This window comes from Salvia splendens, chromosome 4 (assembly GCF_004379255.2).
Source record: "Salvia splendens isolate huo1 chromosome 4, SspV2, whole genome shotgun sequence".
In the NCBI taxonomy this organism is placed as follows: domain Eukaryota; kingdom Viridiplantae; phylum Streptophyta; class Magnoliopsida; order Lamiales; family Lamiaceae; genus Salvia; species Salvia splendens.
In genome coordinates this window covers 8778422-8803529 of record NC_056035.1, presented here as the reverse complement: position 1 = coordinate 8803529, position 25108 = coordinate 8778422, and the positions used below count along the sequence as shown (strand labels likewise).

The window sequence follows — 25108 nt, the reverse complement described above, 5'->3', positions numbered from 1 at the left end:
AGGCCGCGGTATCCCCAGGCGCATTATCAACCAACCCCAGTCGACTCTCAATTCGAGTGATGAGCCTCTTGTAGACGTTCCTGACGTACGGGTCAGTTTCCCCTGCGTATGACCTGCATACGTCTTGCAGTTGTTGCATCAACTGCACGTCTATGGTATTGGCCAATACCTCGTGGGGTTGCACCGTGGGCTGTGGGATTGGGGCGGGCTGGTGGATGCGCGATCCGGACGCGCCGGCCGATAGACGGGAGGCACTTCTACCCCCTCTGGCGCTGCGGATAGAGGCATGTTGTCCCATGGGCCGTCGTCGCCTAGTGTGAGTATCGGCTGGCTCTTCGACTTGTTCGTCGGACTGCTCGAACTCTTGCGAGCCGCTTCCACTGCTGTAGTCGCCGGCAAGGTTGTGCCTTGTGCGCTTTGGCCCAGGAGCTGTTCCCACCTCGTGCGCCACGATCGACCTGAATTTCGGACAATCCGCGAGGACAAGATACTCTTCCCACAAGGTAAACTTCGGCCAGCCCTCCGTGTGGTATTGGCCCTCAGACAGGTTCTTAACATCTGCTGCGCTGCGGCCACTCTCAGCGTGGCGAAGGTTGTTCTCGTATATGGACGCGAACCGCTTGGTCGCATGGAGAATCCTACCCCACTTTTTCCGGAGCTGTTCTGGGTCGCGCCTCTCGGCGCCGTCGGGTTTGAACTCCTCGTATGCAAACATGACGCGCCTCCAAAAGCTCCCCTCGGCCTGATCTGTGCCCACCACGGGGTCCGAAGTGATAGCATCCCAAGCCTTCGCCACGGCAATGCTCTCGTCTTTGGTGTATGGCTTGCCCCGGTTGGACCCAGAACCAGAGCCACCGCTACCGCCAGTGCCACTGCCCTCGCCACTCGGAATGCCGGCCCCGCTGCCCGTGCGCCCACCGACGTGGCCGGTGCCACGACTGCCGCCTCCGACCCTACCGCCTCCGACCCGACTGCCGCTACCTCCTCGGGTCGGAACAGGCGTTTCCACCCGTGCTGCCGGCGTATCTGGGATGCCAGAACTGAGCAGATCCATCATAGTATCAAATGCGTCTTGATCTGCTTTGGTGAACGAAGATTGGCTGGCTTGGAAAGGGGAACCTGAACGCGGCTGGTGAAGCGCGTCTAGGTTGGGTCTGTAATCTCCAAATGCGGAACGACTCAGATTCCGCTGTAAAGGTGGCGGAGTTGGAGAAGACCTCCACGATTGAGATGGAGGAAGGGGTGGACTCGATGCCCACGGTGGGGGAGATTGATTCCAACTCCAATGCTAGGACAGAGGCGCATATCCGCCAAAGCCTGACGGCTGAGAAGCATATCCGCCAAAACCCGATGGCTGCGAAGGATAGGCCGAGGGGTTTGATGGATTGCTGCCATATCCCGATTCCTGAGAGTCGGGTGATTCGTCGTCTCCTCGGTGCATTTTTTGGAGAGTGGCTGTGTAGATAGTGAGTGGATGGATTTTGTGAAAATGGTGAAAAATAGGTGGTGGGGAGTGGTATTTATAGAGGAAAAAAAATTTAAAATCGCGCCGCATGCGCCGCGGCGGATGTCCGCACTATAGTCGCCGCGCCTATAGGCGCGGCTATGTCCCCTCGCCGACTGCCCACCCTCGCGGCTATAGCCGCGTCCACTCCATAGTGGACACTCTTAGAGTATATGAAAATTAATTTGGAGTATTCACTTATTTAAGTATGACCAAAAAATTGCAGAAAAAGATAAATATTGTATATATTTAATACCCCTCAACCCTCAATTTATAACCTTCTATTTTTTTTAATCCAAGCCCCCTAGCTCAAGTGGTTGAGGAGGGAGGCAAGGATACCGTGCCATACTAGAGGTCACGAGTTCGACCTCCCAGGGGAGTTCTTGAGTCATGGCCTGGACCCAGGCGCTGGGGGAGATAGGTTAACTTGGTACCCTTGATTGGGTTGATACAGTTAACTGGTCTTGACCCGTGCTTGTGACCCAGGCGCTGGGGGAGATAGATTAACTTGGTACCCTTGATTGAGTTGATACAATTAACTGGTCTGGACCCGTGCTTGGGGAAATGTTGGCTGACTCGTTCCTTCCCATCCCGACAACGAAGCGCAGCTCGGTGGTAAGACGCTTCCCCTCCGACCGTTAGGCCGGGAGTCCGAATCACTTCGGGAGTAGATGGGGAACCATCGTCGATCCTCCTTAATAAAAAAGAAAAAAACCTTCTATTTTTTTACTACATTACTAATGTGTGCATTCTGTATTTTAGGAAATTAATCATTAATTTGATCCTTAAAATCTTCACTATAACTATTCTCCACATATTTATGCATTAAATTCTTTAATACAAAAAAAGTTCCTATTTTTCTTTTTTAATTTATCATAATGATAAATACTATTGAGTATTTAATGGCATAACAATTTTATAAATATAAAAAATAGATTAACTAGTATATTTATTTCTCAATATTTTTCTATAAGTATAAAAATAGTATAATTATATTACCAATATTTTATTTTCAGTTTTATTTAAATATTTAGTTATTTTGCTCACAGTAATCATATTTAAATAAATCAAATATATTATTTAGTCAGACAGACAGTGTTTAGGTTGAGCCTTTGATATTATTTTGTTTTACATTGTAATAGTAGTTTAATAAAATAAGAATAAGATATCATATTATTATGTATCAAATTTAACGATCTTATTCTTATTTTATATTCACTATTTTCATTTTTTTCTTTTTTCGTGATGCTATTGAGGACTAAATTTTAAGTAAATAAATCAAATAGGGACTGTGTAACTATATAATGTATTTGTCAAATTTTAACAGTATATTAGTACAATTTTTGTAAATATATAGTTATAACATTATGTAGATTAATATTATGTCATTTACAATTAATTTTGGAGCAAATAACAATACATTTTTATATTTTCTCATATAGTAATGTCAATGCATTTTAACATATTAAAACTTTTAATATTATATGATATTTATTTAAATAATATTAATAAATTATTGACATTTATGGTGTTGTTTTATAATATTATAAATAATAGTATTTTATTTTATTTTATTTTATTTCAAACTTTGAAATAAGTTTAAAATAGAAATACAGTTATTAGTTAGTCAAAAGACACATAATTAGAGGAGTATAATTTAGAAACTAGTAAATGACATTAAATATCATGTACCGTTAAATTTATTTTCAATTTGTGAAGAGAAGTATTCTGTATACATTTACGACTAGTTTCCTTTTCATTTCGCCAATACTTATTACTAAATTTTAATTAATAAACTATACATTTCACTAATTCATTCTTATCACAATTTTATTATAAACATTCTTATCACAATTTTATTATAAACTACTCCACTGTCCAAAAAGATTACCCTTCCTAGGGCAGGGCAGAACAAGGTTATACATTATATTTTTATTTGTTAATTAGAAAGAATAAAATAAAAGAAATGAATCTATACTAAAGTGTCAATTTGATGAAAAGATAATTTTATCCCTTTTTAAGGGAAAATGTGAAGTTATTTTGTTTACACTTTTGGTCATTTAAAAAAAAGGCAAACAGACATGAAAACAACATTAAAAACTGTGTTAAGAACATTTCACACGCCATCTCGAGCTCCTTGTGCAGAATATTTCTTAGAGATGTCTTGAGAAGTGCAATGAGGTGTGTCTTCTCCAACAAGATACTTAAACCATTGCCATATTTCTATGTAACAAATCTATATAAATGCTCATTCAAACAACAAATTTCATCCATGGGGGCGATTCTGGCAGGAATCCGGCGGCCACTCTGGCGACCGACATAGGTAGAATCTTTCGATCTACCTGTTTCTGAAAATTTGAACACCAAAACATTGGGTTTATTTTTACAAATTTGAAAAAACAAAAGCAAAATTAAGAGAAAGATATCTTACCGGGAACAAGGGCGACGGCGGCATAAAGGAACAGAGGGCTAAATTCCACGAATGGACGTTATAGGCTCCGCTATCCGCCATTTGTACCCGGGAAAAAAACATTTCCAGTGATGGGAAAGACGCGTTAGCTTGTCGCGTGTTTTAACAAAACACGCATGACGCTCTCGCGTGTAAAACGAAACACGCATGAAGCTCTCGCGCGTATCCATAAAGTTCGCCCGATCGGGCGATTTTCTCTCCCAATTTCTCTCGCGTGGTATCTTCTATTGTAGTATTCGTCTCATTGTTTTCTAGTGGTTAGTTTATGCCATCCACAACGCTGTTCCTATATCGTTCCTATACCGTTCCTTAAACCACTATTTGAGGGCCCCACTGTACTTTTTTACTCCATTCCTTAACTAAGGAACGGAACCTGCAACCCTCCGTTCCTTAACCGTTCCTTAAATTACTATTCATTCAATTTCATTTTTTTTATTTCCAACCCAATTCAATTTAAATAAACACACTTTAATAAAAAACAAACACACTTTATTAAAAAACACACAACATTAAAAAAAAATTCAACTTAAACTTAAAAAAAATAAAAAAAGCACACAATTAAAATCCTAAAAAAATAAAAAACACAAAATAAAAAACACACAATTAAGCGTGGGAAAATAAAAAAACTACTCCGCCGCCGAATCATCCTCCGGAGGCGGTCGAGCGTAGGCATCCACATCGAAAGTGGGTGGTTGGTACCCACCCTGCGTCGCCGACCCCTGGGTGCCCGGCGTCGACGACCCGGAACCACCAAGTGTGTTGTACATGGTCTCCCAATCGCCGAACGCGTTGAGATCCCACCCACCGGAGCCGCCACCGCCGGAATTCCCGTCGCCGGACATTTTGTGAAGGAGATTGAAATAGAAAATTGGAGAGGAATTGATGTTGGTTTAGGAAGAGTAGATGTGTAGTTGTGCGTGAAATGTAATAAATTAGGTGTATTTATAGAATAAGAAAATAAAAATAAAAATAAAAAAAAATTAAAAAAAAGTTAAAAAAACGGTAATATGACCGTTTAAAAAAAATTTAAATATATTTTTTTAAAAAAATTAATTATTGCGTCATCGCTGACGTGTCCCACTCGCGGGCCGGCGAGTGGGAAGCACGCACGAAGCGGGGAGCGCCACGTCGCCCCAGCGCGTGGCGGCACAAGCCGTGCCGCGTTCCGTGCCGTCGGCACGCGGAACGGAATGAGAACGGAATGGGAGCGGAATGGTGCGCCGCAACGCGTTCCGCGGCGAAACCGTTCCAGCGGAACGGCACGCGGAACGCCGGCGGCACGCGTTGCGGGTTCCCTTAGTCCGCACATTAAGTTAAATAATATAAAAGGAAAAAAAAATCAAATAAAATTTAATGATTTAATTAAATTGATGTGCAACTCAGCCAACCATGTCATGTGCAATTAAACATACCAAACATTTTATCCATTAATTTAAATACTGATTCTTGAACATTTTACTCCAATTATTGTATAATTGGATATATTTATTTGATAAGAGTGGATTGTACACTGGCGGAAAGCAGACAAAATTTTGAAAATACTTATATGTACAAAATTATACGTATTGTGATTTTTGATAGATATTCTCATATTTGTTTGTTGGAAAAAATGTTTCCGAGAAATTCCCTCTCCAACTCTCCAACTATTCATTCAATTTTATTTTTTATTTTTATTTCCAACAAATTCAATTAATAAAAACACACTTCATTAAATAAAATAAAATTACAACTTAAAATTCTAAAAAAATAAAAAACCACATTAATAAAATCCTAAAATAAAATAAAAAAAAAACATAATTTAAAAAATACAATTTAAAACTCAAAGAAGTAGAAGAAAGATTTGTCTAATGACGATCATGTGCGTCTGCTGGTTGCCAAATTTTGTCCAATGACGATCATGTGCATCGATCTTCTTCTAGCGATTCTTCCATTATTCGACGCATTTGCTCAAATGGATCCATGAATGGATTAAATTTGGGAGAAGAATAATGTTTTGAGATGAAGAATGTAGAGTGTTTGAGTGAGAATAGAGAGTTTTTTTATGGGGGATTAATTTGTGGGAATGATTTGGTATTTATAGAAGTGATTTGGGGCTTAAAAAAATTATAAAAAATTAAAAAATTGCAAAAAACGGCTATAAACGGCTAGTATATTTTTTGTGTGTTTTTTTTTTTAATTTTTGAATTTTTCCTGAATTTAAAAAAAAATAAAAAAATATTTTTTCGGATAAACCGGCGAGTGGGCGTGACGGATGACGAACCGGAGCTCGCCACGTTGCCAACGCGCGTGGCAAGCTGTCTCGCGAGACTTCCCTCCCTCGGCGAGACAAGGGACGAGATGGGGACGGGCTGGGGACGAGACGGATCCCGCAACGCTATCTCAATGCGGTCTCGTCTCTCTGAGATGAGATAGAGCCCGCAACGAGACGCGTAGCGGATGCCCTATCCATTTTGGGAACTGCAGGGTGTTTTGAATCTTGTCCAGTTTTGAGAGGGTGGGGTCCACATATGTGGTTCATCTGAAATGACCCTCTGTGGAGGGTAAAAGACAAAACAATCCTTATATATTGTAAACCACAGTTGAGGCGGATGCCCTATCCATTTTGGGAACTGCAGGGTGTTTTGAATCTTGTCCAGTTTTGAGAGGGTGGGGTCCACAGTTGTGGTTCATCTGAAATGACCCTCTGACATGAGATAGAGCCCGCAACGAGACGCGTAGCGGATGCCCTATCCATTTTGGGAACTGCAGGGTGTTTTGAATCTTGTCCAGTTTTGAGAGGGTGGGGTCAACATATGTGGTTCATCTGAAATGACCCTCTGTGGAGGGTAAAAGACAAAACAATCCTTATATATTGTAAACCACAGTTGAGGGGGTATATTTGTAACTTCATGTTCATTTCTGGTCCATCTATTGAAGCTGAACAATCATAAATCACCAGAAATGCCTACATATTGAAAGTACATTGAGATGCTTACATATTGAAAGTACATCTGAAATGCTTACATATTGAAAATCGCCGGACCGGGCGAAATTGGGAGAGAAAATCGCCCGACCGGGCGAACTTTCTGGATACACGCGAGAGCTTCATGCGTGTTTCGTTATACACGCGAGAGCGTCATGCGTGTTTTGTTAAAACACGCGACAAGCTAACGCATCATTCCCATCACTGGAAATGTTTTTTTTCCCGGGTACAAATGACGGATAGCGGAGCCTATAACGTCCATTCGTGGAATTTAGCCCAGAGGGTGACGACGGCGAGTCCAGACGCCGAATGCAGTGGCTGCTGGGGCAACAATTGTGGTGGGGCGTGATACCGAGAGATATGGCGAAGCGGCGGGCTGCGGTTGACCGAGAGAACTGTTGGTGGGATAGCTGAAGCAGGCGGGCGTGAAGTAGGGCGGTAGAATTAGGGATGCACGGCGGTGGAGAGGCTTGGCGAGCGGCGAGTAGGGATGAGGATGCGGTGGTCGTAGAAGAGACAAAGAGAGCAGAGAGAGAGTTAGACAGAGAGGGAAATGGCGGCGGCACCCCTCCTGTAGGTTTGAAGATTAGGGTTTAAGAGCATCTCCAATGCACGGATGTCACATTCGGACATCCACTAGGACTTCCCAAAAACACATCCTGCCACGTCACTAGGACTTCCCATCCCACTGTCACGTCACTAGGACATCCCCTTCATAATCCGCCCTTCCCACTAGGACTTCCCGCAATAAAAAAATCACAAATTTACAAATAAAGCAATTTACGTTTACGAAAATAAAATTTCAACACGAATACAAATAGAAAGAGAAACTTGTTAACACAAGTGGTGCGAATGAAATGAAGTTCAACGAGCCGTATATATAGAGTTTTAAAAAAATTAATTAAATACCGGACGTTCGACCCACGCCACAATGGCGGACGTCCGCCCGCCCGTCGCCCCCACGTCCGAGGACATCCGACGTCCTTACGGGACATCCGTATCCGAGTTGAAACGCCACAATGGCGGACGTCCCGGTCGCCCGTCGCGGATGTCCGACCGGACGTCCGCCATTGGAGATGCTCTTTAATATTTTCTATAATAAGTAATAATGAGATTATGGAGTATACTATTTGAGCTTTATTTTGAGCTCTTTAATATTTTCTATAATAAGTAATAATAGTAGTATATAATTATATACTACTAATCGATATCCTTTTTAACTAAATAGGAATTTAATTTGTATCAATTATATAGTACTTGATATCAAGGATGTTAACTTATACATAGTATTTTTAATTTGAATAATGAGATTATGTAAATACTAATTAGCCGTCGACACAAGCATAGTATATAGTCACAAATATATTTCATCAATAAATAGAAAAAAGAGGATTGTAAAAAAGATATTTAATTAATGAAAATATGGTTATGACTTCTTTAGTACCATAAGTATTATATCGTCATAAATTAATAAATTTGTCAAATTTTAAATCATCAAAGATCTTGTACTATATATTAAATCATCAATGATTTTATATATATGGATATTATATTTTAAATTTTAAAAAAAAATTATCAAAATAATTAAGATTTATTAACTCTACAAAGTTATGGAGTAATAATAATTTTTAGAATGAGATTTAAAGAATGTTGATATTTAAACAATTATTCTAATAAATTGCTATACTTTTTATAAATCTTCAAGTAAGTAAAACTTAATTGATTATAAGTAAATAAAGAATAATATATTAAAATTATAAATTTAAAAAAAAACTTGAATACCAAACCTTAAATTTCAAAAGTTATTGGTTTATTATAGTAAGATTTGGATATTCACTAGGATGTATTTATGGAGTTAATTCCAAATAATTCTAGAAGTTAATTATAATAAGTTCTATATTACTAATTATATTCAGTTACAGTAACAAGCCCCATATTACTAATTTTAATATATATTCAATTACAGATGTTATATTGTTAATTATATTCAAATACTGCCCGCAGAGGCAATGCAGTTGGCAACGAGGGGCAGATCTTGCTACAATGAGCCAAGGTTCGAATCACACTGTTGTCGTATAGTTGTTTCCATCTCTCAGGCACAGGTGTGAGACATTGGGAGATAGGCTTTTGGCAGTCAGTGAGTTAAGGCCTCCCCCTTAACGTGGTACTGCGTACCCTGATTTAACCCACTCACATGATGTCGGGCCGGAGTGTGGGGCCGTCAAGGCGATGGAATTGCCTTTATGCTACAATTATATTCAAATACCAAATCTAGAATTTGAGAAGTATAGTAAGATTTGAATGTTTATTTGGGTGTATGTATGGAGTTAATTTTCAACTAATTCTATAATTTAATTATAGTATGGTCTATACCACTAATTACATTCAATTAAAAAGTATGTATATCTAAAAATAATCAAAGACAATAAGTTGAAAGTTATTTGAATTTTTAAATTATCAAAAATAATTTATACCATAATCCTATATAGGATTGCTCCATGATTAATTTTATGATTTGTGATTAGAATTGAAGGGGTTATTTTGTTTAAATGCTTTTTTTTATATTTTGTTAATTCTCAAGAATTAAATAATCTTCTGTGTATAGAAAATACAATTCCATTATAATAATACTAGCGAAATTAACAAATTTGGTCAAAAATAGAAATGTAAAAAAAACTTTTGTTTATTAAGATTAGCCCAGAAATATTTTTTTTAAATATTTTGGATTGAATATTAATGTACACATCAACACCACATAATAAAGAACAATAAATGTTGTTTGTTAATTTAAATATCAAAAGTAGCAAACCTACATAGAAAAAGATACGAAAAGAAAATGAAATTCAAAATAGAAAAAATAATAGATCTGAGCGAATTCAACATAAATCTCTAAACATTCAGGTAGCTAGCTACACATCCTACCTTTGAACTACGACAGATCTTGATGAGAACTACTGCGGATCTTGAGTAGGATTGGAGTTAGATTAGAGATGATGCAGGTAATTGGAGACATTGATTTGTTGATAATAACGAGGTTTGTTCTATTTTGCTTGCTGAGATTTTGTGTATTTTTCATGGATTGGAGTTGGCTAGAAGATTGGAGGTGCAAGTTTTGGAAGTAGAGAGTGATAGTTATGTAGTTGTAGCCATGATTTTGGGACACTTTGAAAGCTCTACTAATTATCGAGCCATAGTATTCAGAATCCGTAAAATGCTTCAAGATTTTAACTCGGTCATGTTGCGACATGTGCATAGGGAAAGAAACTTTGTTGCTGATTAGTTATCACATTATGCTTATAGGGTACACAAGGTCATCCATGTGCTGGAGAATCCACCCACAGAGCTTAATATTTTGCTTCTACATGATAAATTAGGTGTTCCTTATATTCGTTAGTTTTTTTGGGAGGCTTTAGCTGCTTTTTCTACCAAAAACAATGTACTACTATTTAATTTGTGTTGAATTGGCAATCACCGTTAAAAAGATTACCTACTATATTTTTTTAATGTGTACATAATAACTTTATTTTATATTTTATTCTAATTTACAATTTGTTTTTATTATTTTAAAAAACGTAAGGCCCGTGCATAGCGCGGGAGTTAATACTAGTGCTTACAAAAAGGGAGAAAATAAAATAACAAGCTAGCTAGCAAATCTTGGACGAACTTGAATAATAAAAAGCATAAACTATGATATCCATTTTTTTCCCTTTAGGCAACTTGGCAAGTTGAATTTGACAACGGGTATTTAAACACATAAATTTTATTTTATTTCTATAAAGTTGTGTAGAATGTTGAAGTGGTCACCATTTCAATCCAAAATAACAAGCTAGCTAGCAAATCTTGGACGAACTTGAATAATAAAAAGCATAAACTATGATATCCATTATTTTTCCTTTAGGCAACTTGGCAAGTTGAATTTGACAACGGGTAATTAAACACATAAAATTTATTTTATTTCTATAAAGTTGTGTAGAATGTTGAAGTGGTCACCATTTCAATCCTTGTTTCAGTCTATATTGGAAATCCTACGATATCACTATATATATGCGTGTAAGTTTGTAATGATATCATAGACATGATTAAATACAAACTCTAAATATGGTACAAACTTCAAACTATAATCTGGACTATTAGACAATGTCAAATTATTATAATAATACTAGCGAAATTAACAAATTTGGTCAAAAATAGAAATGTAAAAAAACTTATGTTTATTAAGATTAGCCCAGAAATATTTTGGATTGAATATTAATGTACACATCAACACCACATAATAAAGAAAAATAAATGTTGTTTGTCAATTTAAATATCAAAAGTAGCACACCTACATAGAAAAAGATACGAAAAGAAAATGAAATTCAAAATAGGAAAAATAATAGATCTAAGCGAATTCAACATAAATCTCTAAATATGCATGTAGCTAGCTACACATCCTACCTTTGAACTACGACAGATCTTGATGAGAACTACTGCGGATCTTGAGGTGGATTGGAGTTAGATTAGAGATGATTCAGGTAATTGGAGACATTGATTTGTTGATAATAACGAGGTTTGTTCTATTTTGCTTGCTGAGATTTTGTGTATTTTTCATGGATTGGGGTTGGCTAGAAGATTGGAGGTGCAAGTTTTGGAAGTAGAGAGTGATAGGTATGTAGTTGTAGCCATGATTTTGGGACACTTTGAAAGCTCTACTAATTATCGAGCCATAGTATTCAGAATCCGTAAAATGCTTCAAGATTTTAACTCGGTCATGTTGCGACATGTGCATAGGGAAAGAAACTTTGTTGCTGATTAGTTATCACATTATGCTTATAGGGTACACAAGGTCATCCATGTGCTGGAGAATCCACCCACAGAGCTTAATATTTTGCTTCTACATGATAAATTAGGTGTTCCTTATATTCGTTAGTTTTTTTTGGGAGGCTTTAGCTACTTTTTCTACCAAAACAATGTACTACTATTTAATTTGTGTTGAATAGGCAATCACCGTTAAAAAGATTACCTACTATATTTTTTTAATGTGTACATAATAATTTTATTTTATATTTTATTCTAATTTACAATTTGTTTTCATTATTTTAAAAAACGTAAGGCCCGTGCATAGCACGGGGGTTAATACTAGTTAAAGTAAATATGAAGATGTTTTGATTTTTAATCTTCGATGGGATAAAAGGAATGCGCAATACCAAAATAAAACTTACATTTCATTAAATTTCTATCACTTTATACTTGCATTTCTAAAAATTTATATCATGTCAAGATGTGAAGGTATGATGAAATATAATGAGAGAGTGTGATTTTTTTGTGGCAGCTTTTTTAAGATTTCATATTTATGAATTGATAAAATATGAAGAATCATATGGATTTTTATTCTTAAAGCATGAAAAAGATAAAACGAATAGTCAAATTTATTTTACTAGTAAACATGAAAGCAAAACACAGAAACGCAAATTAATATATCAATTGCCATTGTTGCGGAGCAAATATTGAGCAGAGAGTTGCATGATGGCAGTGAGTGGTTGAATGGAAACGAGCGCAACATTCGCTGCGGCCTCTTCCTTAAGCTCGTATTCGATCGTAGATCGAGTTATACACTGCTTCTCGTTTCCCTCCACCTCTATCACTTCGAATCTCACCCGATACAGTGTGAACCCTAGATCCAGATATCCCCCTTCCACTACCTCCGTCTCCTTCACACGCTTCTCGTGATCCACCACCGTGAATTTCTCCTTGTACGACTTCAATCCCCCTTCAATACCTGCTCAATAATTAATCAATCTAATTTTAATTAGCGGGATTGAATTGAATTGAATTGAATGTGGATGGTACCTGGAGGGAAAACGAGCTCGAGAATGGTGCCAGCGCCGCCGTCGCCTTGGACGACGTCGATGCGGCTGATGAAGCCGGGGAGGGCTTCTTCCACCACTTTGGCGAGCTGGAGAGTGCTGTAGAGCTTCCACGCATCGGCTGCTGGTACGTCAACCGTCTTCTCATCGGAGATTGTTCCGTACATCGGAGATACAAAGAGGAGTTGGTGAGATTGAGAGGGTTATAATTTTAAAATAAGGAGCAAGCAACGGCTTTTATAGGAGTAAAATAATAGTGGCAGTCGAATAAAAGGACAAATGAAGCAGGCAGCGGAGCGGATGCACATGCACCGCTGAAGATCCTTTCCCTCCCAATATATTTTTTTATCGTTTTATTCAATTATTATCGAATTCAAAATCTAACACTTATCGATGTGGTCTTTCACGAACTCCAATTACTCCTAATTTAATTTTACTATATACATTGTAGTAATTCAGATTCACATCCCATTCAAATACAACGAATATCACTCACGTTATTTGAGATTCATATAGTACTAGTCACTGTCCTTTAAAATATGTCAAAACATAACTACAAATGACTAAATGCGAATATTAATGTTAAATGTAAATTTATTGTAAGTAATCTAATAACAGTCGTCGGATGTTAAATTGCACCGCTAATCCTTGAAATAAATGTGTAAAGAAAAACTTAGTTGGTTTATCACTTTATAATATTTCTTAGGAGAGAAACTGACCTACCTTAAAAAATACTCGGTCCGTTGCCAAAAAAATTGTCAAACTTTTAAATAATACGGATTTTAATGTTCAGTTGATAAAATAAGAGATAGAGGAAGAAAATGTAGTTGGATAAATGTTAGTGGATTGTGGGATCCACATATTATTAATGATGTGTATGATTATTATTTATTGAAAAACTTTGCATATTTAGACTTTGTCGAATTTTGATGGACGGCTATAAATGTTAAAATTAATCTATTTTTTAGGAATGAAGATGATATTTTGAAGTATTATGAGTAAAGTAAGTGATATAGATCATGTGGTGAAAATGATAAATAAGTTGATATATCGAGAGTAATATGTTGTGGGGTAATTTTGTAGAAGTACCAATAACATGAATATAAAGTATTTTTAATAAAGTGCTACTCCGTAGTAATCTTTTCGAGCCTTTACATAATAACATCTCAGTTTCATGAGAAGTAAATGGTGAATTATGGAGTATGCCATTTAGTCAACGTTTAAAATTTCAAAAAGGTTACTTATTGCCTTTGAAAGTAAATTGTGAATTACTATATGTAATTTAGTCAAAGTTCTGAAAATTTTCATAATATCTTTGAAAGTATATTGTGAATAGTATGTCACTTAGTCAAAGTTTAAAATTTCAAAAAGTTCATAATGTCTTCGTTGTTATGAGTTGTGCATTTACATCGATTGAGTTATACGTCGATTGAGCGGTGAGCCATACATTTCCTATGTACCGTCTTTTCCTCATTTGAATAATTACGTATTCAAAATTGTTATTGATAAAAGAGACACAAATATATATTTAGAGCATGAATTTTTTTTCTCGGTTGAATTTAGTGAAACATGGATGAAATTACTCAGTGAAAATGTATAGGTGAAATGATTCGAATGTTTGGTGTTAGTTTGAGACTTTTAAGGAATAAAACGTTTGAAGGAAAACATTAGAACAAAAGAACCCCGTTGCAATTATTTCCTTGAGTGAACGATTTTACTTCTAATCTTTCTTCTTTAAATAAATCATTTGATGTATGATTTGTAAAAAATTCTAACTGAAAACCATTTTTCATTCTCCTATTGAAAAAAAAGCGATTTCCATTGCCTTAGCGGCCTCTACACTCCGGTCCGACATTATGTGAGGTGATTCAATCAGGATACGCAGTAGCCCGTTAAGGGGAATGCCTAACCCACTGGCTGTCAGAAGCCCATCTCCCAAGGCCTCATACTTGTGCCTGAGAGATAGAAGCAACTATATGACAGTAGTGAGATTCAAACCTAGACTCATTGCAGCAAGATTTGCCCTCCTATTGTCCATAAGTGTTAAATGCCATAAAATTATTACACTTATCACGTACTCCGTATTTAGTTTAATACTCCCTCCGTCCCACTTTAGGAGTCCCGATCACTTTTGCACACCAGTTTTGTAAAAAATATAATAAATAGTTAAAGTTGAGAAATAGTAAAGTAAAAGAGATAATAATGTAGACAAGACTCTTCTCTACCTTAATCTCTCTCTTATTTTATCATTTCTCTACTTTAACTATTTATTATGATTTTTACAAAATGGGTGTGTAAAAGCGATCTAGACTCCTAAAATGGGACGGATGGAGTAATAAAATAGAATATGAGATTGGAAATTTTTTTGAAAGTAATTGGGCCAATGGATCCAATTGGGCCACTATGATAAATCGTGCCGGGCTAAACTTAAATTTGTCAGACCCAAGCCCGTCGAAAAGTTTTCCTCAATATACATTTTTTTGTGCATTATACTTTAACCAAAAGTACTACTATAAATTTAATTAAAACACATAAAACTAAAATTAAGAAAAAAAGTAAAATAGAACATGTGAAAACAAATATGGTAAATTAAGAAAATGTTGTTTTATTGATAATTCATTTATCCATAAGCAGTGGCGAAGCCACGTTGGGGCCAGGGGGTCCGTGGTCCCCCCATCAATTTTCCTATTAACTATTACTCCCTCCGTCCCCTAATAGGAGTCGCTCTTTGATTGGGCACGAGTTTTAAGAAATGTAGAGAAAAGTTAGTTGAAAAAGTTAGTGGAACGTGGGACCCGCATTTTTATATTGGTTTTATAATAAAATTTGAGTGGAGTGAGTTGGTGGAATGTGGGGCCTACTGCCATTTATGGTAAAAATGAAGAGTGACTCTTAATGGGGGACGGCCCAAAATAGAAATTAGCGACTCTTATTCGGGGACGGAGGGAGTATAATATATGTAAACGAGAATATATATGTGTATCCGGTAGTCTAGTTGGTTGGAGTCATGGTTTCTTATCCAATATGTGTCAAGTTCGCTTCTGATTGATAGCATTTTTTTAATTTTTATTCTCTGCAACTCTTCTTTTCACTCATTTTTATTCTATGCAACTCTTTCTTTCCTTCTTTATGTCTTTCTATTTATGCAACTTTGTCATTCTTCTTGCTATTTATTAAGCATAATGTGAATATTTTTGTTTCTTTTTACTTTTTATTTTTTTCTGGAATATAACTTCTATTGCTTTCTTCCATCATTATACTCATAATAAACAAATAAAAAAAATAATTATTGTATTCTAATATTTGTTAGTATAATTTATATTTCCGTTGATGTTTTCTATGGTGACATTTAAACATCATAAAAAATTCGTTTCCATCCAATATACAGTATTGAAAATATTAATTATTTCGAACCTCCGTTGTCATGAACATCGAAAAATCTTATAAATATTAGCGATAATTTGGACCTCGATTTTAAAATTTCTGGCTTCGCCACTATCCATAAGTACTAGTAGTATTACATGGAGTACTACTTATTAAAGATTTTACGTACGTGCATTATTAGATATAAGTGAATGAGTAACTTGAATTTATTTTATATGGTTATTAATTGGATTATATGAAAATTATGATTACAGTGTTGAATAGTTATCAAATAAACCGGAATAATAGTTAGTGGAGTATTACTGTATTAGTAAGACCAGGAGATGTTAATCGATATATTCAAACTGCGTGTTAATTAGGTTGGAGCTGGAATTTTTCAAATAAAAAATTTCCAATTTTAACCTTCTGAATTCAACAATCAACTTATTATTAGCATACAGATTCAGAGTTGAATGAGCAATGTTGATAAATGGAGTACAAAAAAAGTCAATATAATTGACTCTATGACTATAAAATGTTAAGGGAAAAGCTAGGTAACCATATTATGTACAACCATAAAATGGTTCAATTAGAAAAAAAACCGGTTCACTTATAATTCTGGTTCAATAAAAACTAAATTTACCATTATATCCTTTATTACGTTTTCCACCAAATTTTTGACCTCCCCAAAACTGGCGCTGCTTTTCCCTCTCTCCCATTCCATTCCACCCCAAAAATGACGCATGATTTCCCTCCCATTTCATTTATCTCTTTCATTTATTTCCTATATTATAGGATTTAGTTTGTAGTTCTATTATTCATTTATAAATAAATAAAATCTAAAAAGATTTGCTCTCTTTCTGTGTTATGCGTGCGTTCTATAGGCATTGCCCATTGTATAAATTTTAAGATTTATTTTTTTTGCTTTCTATGCTACATATTATAAGATTTAATTTTGTTTGAAATATTAATCCTTTATAATCTAGCTTCGACTTTTCTGTTATGCGTTGCTTTCTGCTTTCTGCACACCATACTAAATTTATTCTTTATTTTCTGTTTTGGATAGATTCAATGTAATAAGTACAAGAAGTTGAGATTTATTTGATACGTGCACAACACTGTTTGAAGAAATGCCCAACTGAATTTGTACTTGATTTTTTTCCTATAAAATAGTAATACAGTACTTTATTGTATTGGTGCTAAACTTCTGGTGTTGAAGAAAATATGAATAGCTTAACTGAAACAATAAATACTAGACTGAAAAAAAATGAAATTAACTTGATAGCTGCAAAAGAACATGCGATAACAAAATTTATGAACACTCTACCAAAGAAATAAAAACCAAATTATCAACTAGCTTTAACACAGCAGCAATCCAAATTGTTCACAAATCACAACCAGATGAACTACAGACATATGAAGAAAAAACTTAAAAGCATGATACAAACTCAATGTTCACTTCGAGCAACAAATCGTTTTAACAAGCACATAATCAACTAGCTTTAAAACAACAGCAATCCAAAATGTTCACTAATCACATCCGGATGTACTACATACACCTGAAAAAAAAAGCTTAAAAGCAGGACACAAACTCAATGTTCAAAATTCCAAACTAGAATCACTTCGAGCAGCAAATCATTTTACATTATGCCACTTTCAGAAGGGCCATGACCTCCACTTCGACCACGACCGTGACCGCGACCTCGACCTTTCCTATTTTCAGCTGGATTTTTATATCGAGCAGTTCTTGGCCTTCCTTTTCGAGTGACAACAATCGGATCTAAAATAGGAATATCACCTCCATCAATTTCTATTGCTTGAGAATTACTTGGCCTTGTAAGAGTAGTTGCGCTGGCAGGATTCCAGCTCTTAAGGTCTCCATAAATTTCTTTGAGCATATCTTTGACAAAATTGATTTTCTCCACTGAATCAATTAGTGATTCAGATCTCATGTTACATAATAAATATATCAATTAGTGATTTATATCATCCAACCTTTTGATCTATTCAATAAATCTTAATAAACATTACTGTTAGACTAGATACTTTTTTTAATATGCTTGTTATCTAATAATCTGAAATTCAATCAGTGATATTCTCATCCAACCTCTTTTGATTCATAAGAGAAATTCTAATCACGATAGTATTTGATTAAATGATTTTTCGAATGTGCAAATCAGTAATTTATTCTCATCCAACCTATTCATTCACACTAATAATGAACGTAGGGATGGATCGTCTTCTGAGACAAACATCGCATATATATATTTTGATTTTAATTACATAAAAAGTAGAGATCGTCTTCTGAGACAAACATCAATAATGGTAAAAACACACATCCATATGAACGCATGAAGTATAAAGATGAAAAATTATATTGAAAGTTGTGTTGTTTCCAACAATATTAAATTCTTGAAGATTTCAAAGCAAACTCAGTTAGGGTTTAGGGTTTCAAACTCAGATTTCAAACGTCCATATTTTCACTATAAAATGGTGAGTCGTATTCTCTTCCCTCCAAACTAGGGGTGAGCAAAAAAACCGGAAACCGAATATCCGAACCAAACCGAAATTTTGAAATTCGGTTCAGTTATTTCGGTTTTTCGGTTCGGTTCGGTTTTGAAAATACCAAAATTTCAGTTTTTCGGTTCGGTTCGGTTCGGGTGAAGAAAAAAACCGAAAAACCGAATAACCGAATTATATATATATTCTATTAATTTAATATATTATATTATATATAATATATAGTATATTCTTTTAATAAATTCTACTATATTATATATATTATATGTATTATTATTTTTATATTATATATAAATATTCTATTACTCCCTCCGTCCCTGAAAATTTGTCACTTATTTCCTTTTTCGTCCGTCCCTAAAAATTTGTCACCTTTCACTTTTACCATTTTTGGTAGTGGACCCTACATTCCACTAACTCATTCACACTCACATTTTATTATAAAACTAATATATAAAAGTAGGACCTACATGCCACCAACTTTTTCAACCCACTTTCTATTACATTTATTAAAACCCGTGCCAGGTCAAATGGTGACGAATTTTGGGGGACGGAGGGAGTAGTATATATAAAATAAAATAAATTACACACATATATATATATATTAATATTATATTTATTTTTTCGGGTTTTTTGGTTTTTCGGTTTTGTTCGGGTTTTTTGGTTTTTTAAGTTCGGTTTTCGGTTTTTCGGTTTCGGTTTTTCGGTTTTTCGGGTTCGGTTCGGTTTGGATTTTGACCTAAATTCGGTTTTTCGGTTTTGGTTTGGTTTTGACAAAAACCGAACCGAAACCCGAATGCACACCCCTACTCCAAACATTCTTCATTATTCATCTTTAACAATGGTTGATCATAAAAGCTCCAAACATACTCCATTCAAGAAGAGTACTCCTACTAAAAGCCCCAAACCCAATACCCCAAACAGAAACATCACTCCTAAAAGAGAGCCTGGTACAACCTACGCAACTCCAACAAAGAAGACGAAGTTGAGCCTTCATGAATCATCGCCCTCCACAAATTTGGAAGCTATGTGCAGGAACTTCAAAGAAGCCGAAACAAAATTGAAAAATGAAGTGAACGAGTTATTCCGCCGGCTGTCATCGGCTGGTAACGTCGAACCAATTGAAGGCTTCCTATTGCACAACCCCCCTTTGGTAAAGTTGTATGATATACTCATGGAAATGAAGCTGGATACTACATACAAGGATCAAGAAGGAACTTCCAGCCCCATCCCTGTGGTGCTAATTCCAGATAGCTCGAGCGATGTTTAATTTGCTTTACTATGTTCTAAGTATTTTGTTTGTTTTGTTCCCTGTCGGACTTATTTCTTTCTATGCAATGTGGTTTCAATATCATCGTCTTAATTAGTAGTACTATTTGTTCTATGTTATGTAATCGGTTATCTTCATTATGTATCTTCATTTTTAAGCCTATATATGTTTGATTTACCTATCATTCCTCAACTCCAATAAATCAAAGATAATAGTTTAAAATCTTGGCAGGTGTTGAGTTAACCCTAACAACTAGTTGAAACTTTAATTGAAGTTAATCATGTAACTTTAAATTACCGACAAACATTTAACATCTAAAATTTAAGAGATCTTTTCACAAAGTTTCAAGTGATGCACGCTTATAAGTTTGATTAATTGTCAAATGAACAATAGGCATATGCTATACCAATTTATATTTGAATAGATAGATGTGATCATAAGCAAGAATAAAATCGGTTAACATATGAATATTTTCTCCAACTGCTAGTAGAAGGAATGTTATGGAATGAGTCAATGAGTTATGGAAATTGTAATTAGAATATGAATATTTTCACCAAATAAACCCACATCTGTTATTTCATATTTTTGGAATGGAATGAGTTACTATGTAAATAGTTATTAGTATATGAACATTTTCTCCAAAATAATAGGTATCTAATATCATATTTTTGTGCTGGAATGAGTTATGGAAATTATTAGTAGGAGTATATGAATATTTTATTCCAAAATAATCGGCATCTAATATCATATTTTTGTGCTGGAATGAGTTATGGAAATTTTATATATGAATATTTTTCCCAAAAAATTCGGCTAATCTTTATGGAAATTCTCTAGTATATGACAATTTTCCAAATGGTAATACGGTTGTTATATATGAATATTTCAGGATGAGTATTGTAAGTAAAGATTTTGTCATATCGGTTGTTGCTACAATATTATATTAAAGATGGCTGCTACAATATATATTGAAAACTTGTGTATTGATTTTTTATTTTTTTTGGGAACTATAAAATGTAGTAGTAGTAATTAATGCATTTAATTTGAATTCAAATTTGAAAATGAAAAGGATGAGTGATGCAGAATCAAAATGGAACGAAAATGAGGCTGAGGGTAATAAAGTCTTTTGAAATTGTCCACTGACTATAATTGATACTCCTGTGTGGTTGTCCACGTTATGGTTGTTTAGCATCACCCAAATGTTAATTAGTTCATAGATAACAATCCATAACATACTATAATAACATCAAATTATAGTAGCCGTCCCATCCCTAAAAATCATTGTAAAGCTTGACGTGTTATCGTTATGTGTTGTTATTTGGTATTCGATCGGTTTCATTTGTCCTTTTTGATGCATACAAATCATGCCAAATTTATTTAATAACTATAAGACTGAAACTGCAGGCTAATTTTTTTAAGGCAAATTAGGTGAACGTAGCGTAGCTATAGTACAAATAACGGCACCTAATTCTGTCGCAAGATAACATGATCTTCCGAATTTAAAATTCGATTCATGTGGTATCCAGAGAAACCAAAATTTCTCACATTTTTTCTCTCAATTTATAAAAGTATTACTCTCCCATCACCTAAAAATAGCTCATTTTTCCATTTTAATTGTCCACCAAAATCAACTTTATAATTATCCTAGTTACAATTTATATAACTATGTTTCAATCATTTTTCACTTTTATATTTTACTATTAATTACACATTAAAATTCGTATCATTATAATTATTACTATCTCCGTCCCACATTAAGTGTCACATTTAGTGTGGACGCGGATTTTAAGAAATGTGAAGAAAAGTGAATTGAATAAATTAGTGGATTATGGATCCCACTTATATATATTAGTTTTATAATAAAATATGAGTAGAATTGGTTGGTGGAATGTGGTGTAGTGGAGTCATTTCTTCTCACCTACTTTTCCCCCTCTTTTACTTTCTTCTCTCTATTTTTTCTTCTCCATACTTTATTAACATTACACACATTTTTATTAATCTCCGTATCGAAAAGAAATACCTTCATTGTTCTTGTTATAGAACGGAGGAAGTAGTAGTATCAATCTATTCTTACTTATAACCACTGGACTTGGCCGATGAGATTGAGAACAGTTGCTTAGCGCGATAAATTTTTTATTAGATAGTAGTACTTTAATTTGGAGGCTATGAATAGATTTATAATTATTTCTTATTATTTTTCAGTTAAGAGGATGTAGTGAGTAAATCGGAGGCTATGGCAATTGAAAACAATACTGGTATGATACTGGAATATCTTGTCCATGGCTTAGATTGTTAAATTGAAAAATAACAAGGATTATAATCTGCAGTAAATAATTGGAATATGAAATAGTAGTGCTCCATATATGGGGAAGACTTGCATATTATCTTCTCCCTTTAAACAAAAAAAATGCCCCGGTAGAATTATGTACATGGTAACAAGTTGCATAAAGGAAATAAATTTCTTCTGTACCAGCTGGTAAACAAAGCAGTGAACCCCGACAAAGCAGCAAGGGAGAGTAGATTAATCTTGGCCTTTGAATTGAATATATGTTTTTGAGACTCGGATTATGACACAAAGACAACCACTACAATGAGCAGAATGATTCCCACAATGACCAGCATCAAACAAGTCTGCAAGAAAGAACATAGTATCACATTGATGATCTATCAGGTCTTTGCCTTGATGGAGATGGATGCATATTTATCTTCCGATTAAACGAGTTGCAAATAAGCAGAGGGAGTTCACGAAGAATATTACCATAGATGATGTAGATCTTTGAGTTTTGGATGCTTTAGCAAGTTGGTTAGCACCTTCGCCGGTTGCAGCATGGGAACTTTCAATATTTGAGCTTATATCGCCTGGCAGAAGGATATCAGACTGTTACCGCATCGGCTAAATAACATGATTATTTTGTTGATAGACTGTACAAACTAGGAAGAAATGCTGGAAGACAACATTGACCAACCTATCAAAGCTCCTTGTGCACTAACCAACTGAGCCAGATCCCTGAAAATTTCATTGACCTCACCAATTTCCTTCTGAATTTCTCTGATGCCTTGCTCCCTTTCGTCAATAATGGCTTCATTAAGAACTATCTCATTTTCCATATGCATGACCTGTCTGTAAGATAATCATATTATTCACAGCATACACCTCCAGGGTATTTTACCTTTTTTGCTTTCTTTTATTTGAAAATGAAATGGCAGCTGAGAATATAGGATTTAACCAGAGATGGATTCTTACCTATTGGATTCTCTGACCAGAGATGCCTGCATGGGATTCAAAGAACTTATCTCCAGCTCACTGGCTCTGTTGCTGCAACAATGTTGCAAACGCAGAAAGAAAATTCAGTTAAAATTGTCTAACAGGATAGTTAATTTAGGAGATCTCCAGCCTCTGTAATAAAACATCAGGAGATATCATCATAAAAATGTCTTTGAAGTAGTTCTCTTATTTGCCTTCAATTCAAAAGAGAATGCACAATCACATTTTGCAATAAAATTACCTCGTCTGACGAGTATTATTAGCAATGGGGTGAGGAAAAGCCTTTTCCTTCTCTGCAGCAAGAAGCTGAGCCCTTTCAAAGTCTTTCAGAACAGATTCATAATCTTTTGTAAGCTTAGCATCAGAAATTTTCTTGCTGTCCTGGAACACAAACAGATATTGCCTTGGTAAATAACATATGGGTTGGTGTGACTGTAGGTAATATCCACGCCTATGTTTTTCAAAGATTAAGCATTTCAGGTGATGCACCCGTGCTTCAGTAAACACATGTGTCCCTATGGGTGTCACTTCATATGAGTCACGGAAAAACTACTACGAGATTATTCATCTCTCATATAGCTCACAATTCAGTTCGACATATACACCACAGAACCAGAAACAATCCACTTTTTTTACAGTCATTTTTAGTTATAGAAATTTAATTGTGTTTTTGGCTCTTGCCCTGTTGAAGAGATGAGGTTATTTGTAATTAAGTTTGCATATCTTTACTTATTTAGATAGACTGTGTATGGTAGGTTGGTCCTTTCCTATAGGTTCAGATTGTGACCTAACAACACACGAAACTTTTTACTTGTATCATAACACAGAACGACCTTTCTCCAATACATGTCATTCTTTTATTTTCTTGTAGGTGCACATCTGAGATGCTTAATGTCCCCGCTAAAACAATAGGATCGTATGCCTTCCGAATGAAGCTAGAGAGGAAGACAAGAAAAAACGAAATGGATCAATACTAACTCTCCCTAAGATCTTTGCAGCAATGTTTCTTCTAAGAAATGTTAGTGGATTTGATGCAGGCAGTTAAAGCACCCGGAAACTAGGTTACTTAGTACTACTACAAGTACATACTCCTCACAAGAACAACTTGGATGTACACAACGGCAAACTCCTAATAAATGGTTGCTAGCAGAATCCAGATATCAAAGTCAATTGAGATCAACTTACATTGACTTCGTTATACTTGTAGGTTTGTCTGACACGATCAAGCTCTGCTGAAGTCTCCTTCACCAACTCCCTAATCTGTAACCTAGTTTTACGGCTGCGAACAACAACATAATCACCCGTGTGTTAGAAGCTAAAGACAAAAAAATTGCTAGCGAAAGACCTAATTACAGCTTCAAAATCAAACCAAAAAGGAATTTAGAACATAGGAGCACAATTTCATGTTTTTACCCATTGAAATTCCAATCGAACACATAAAATTAGTAATTGATCTTCACGATTGTTGCCCAGCGTCATCAATCCAACAGATAATTACCAAAAAGAAACACAGAAGTCGACGGTGCAGAACTCACAGATTATGACGGAGGTCGACGGTGTCTCTCGGAGCTCCGATGCAATTGACGAGGCGTTTATATCCCGCGACGGCGGTGTTGATCCTGAAGACGCCAGCGGCGAGGGCTCGAGACGGCCGTGCTCAATGTGCCTTGCCCCAGCAAGAGGAATCAAGGCCCGGCCCGATTCGAGGTCCTCAAAACTCATATTCGGTCAAAATTCCCAAGTCAACTAGCACAATTTGTTACTTGTTAGCTACTAATTGAGAAGATGATGCAGAAGTTCTTTTGTCAAAAGGTAGAATTGATCAAAGAATTAAGAAAAGAATTGAATGAAAATTGGCGGAGAAAATGATGAACGAGTGTGGCGGTGTGACGTGTACGGAGTTATCAAAGGGCG

The 25108-nt window shown here is 35.6% G+C and overlaps 1 protein-coding gene and 1 pseudogene across 1 annotated transcript; both read right to left on the bottom strand.

The window, feature by feature from the left end:
• Positions 1-12326: 12326 nt before the first annotated feature.
• LOC121799593 (norbelladine synthase-like) lies at positions 12327-13073 on the bottom strand. Its single transcript, XM_042198999.1, has 2 exons — positions 12766-13073; positions 12327-12694 (listed from the first exon to the last, which is right to left on the bottom strand). The coding sequence occupies exons 1-2, from the start codon at positions 12947-12949 to the stop codon at positions 12396-12398; spliced, it is 483 nt and encodes a 160-aa protein (XP_042054933.1). The 5' UTR covers positions 12950-13073; the 3' UTR covers positions 12327-12395.
• Positions 13074-22226: 9153 nt separating this feature from the next.
• Positions 22227-25108, bottom strand: LOC121798633 (annotated as a pseudogene).

Bases quoted from the DNA above. Each gene is read 5' to 3' on its own strand.
- LOC121799593 (XM_042198999.1), bottom strand. From the start codon at position 12,949: ATGTACGGAACAATCTCCGATGAGAAGACGGTTGACGTACCAGCAGCC. The intron at 12,695-12,765 runs GTACCATCCACA...ATTATTGAGCAG, and splicing joins CGAGCTCGTTTTCCCTCCAG to GTATTGAAGGGGGATTGAAG.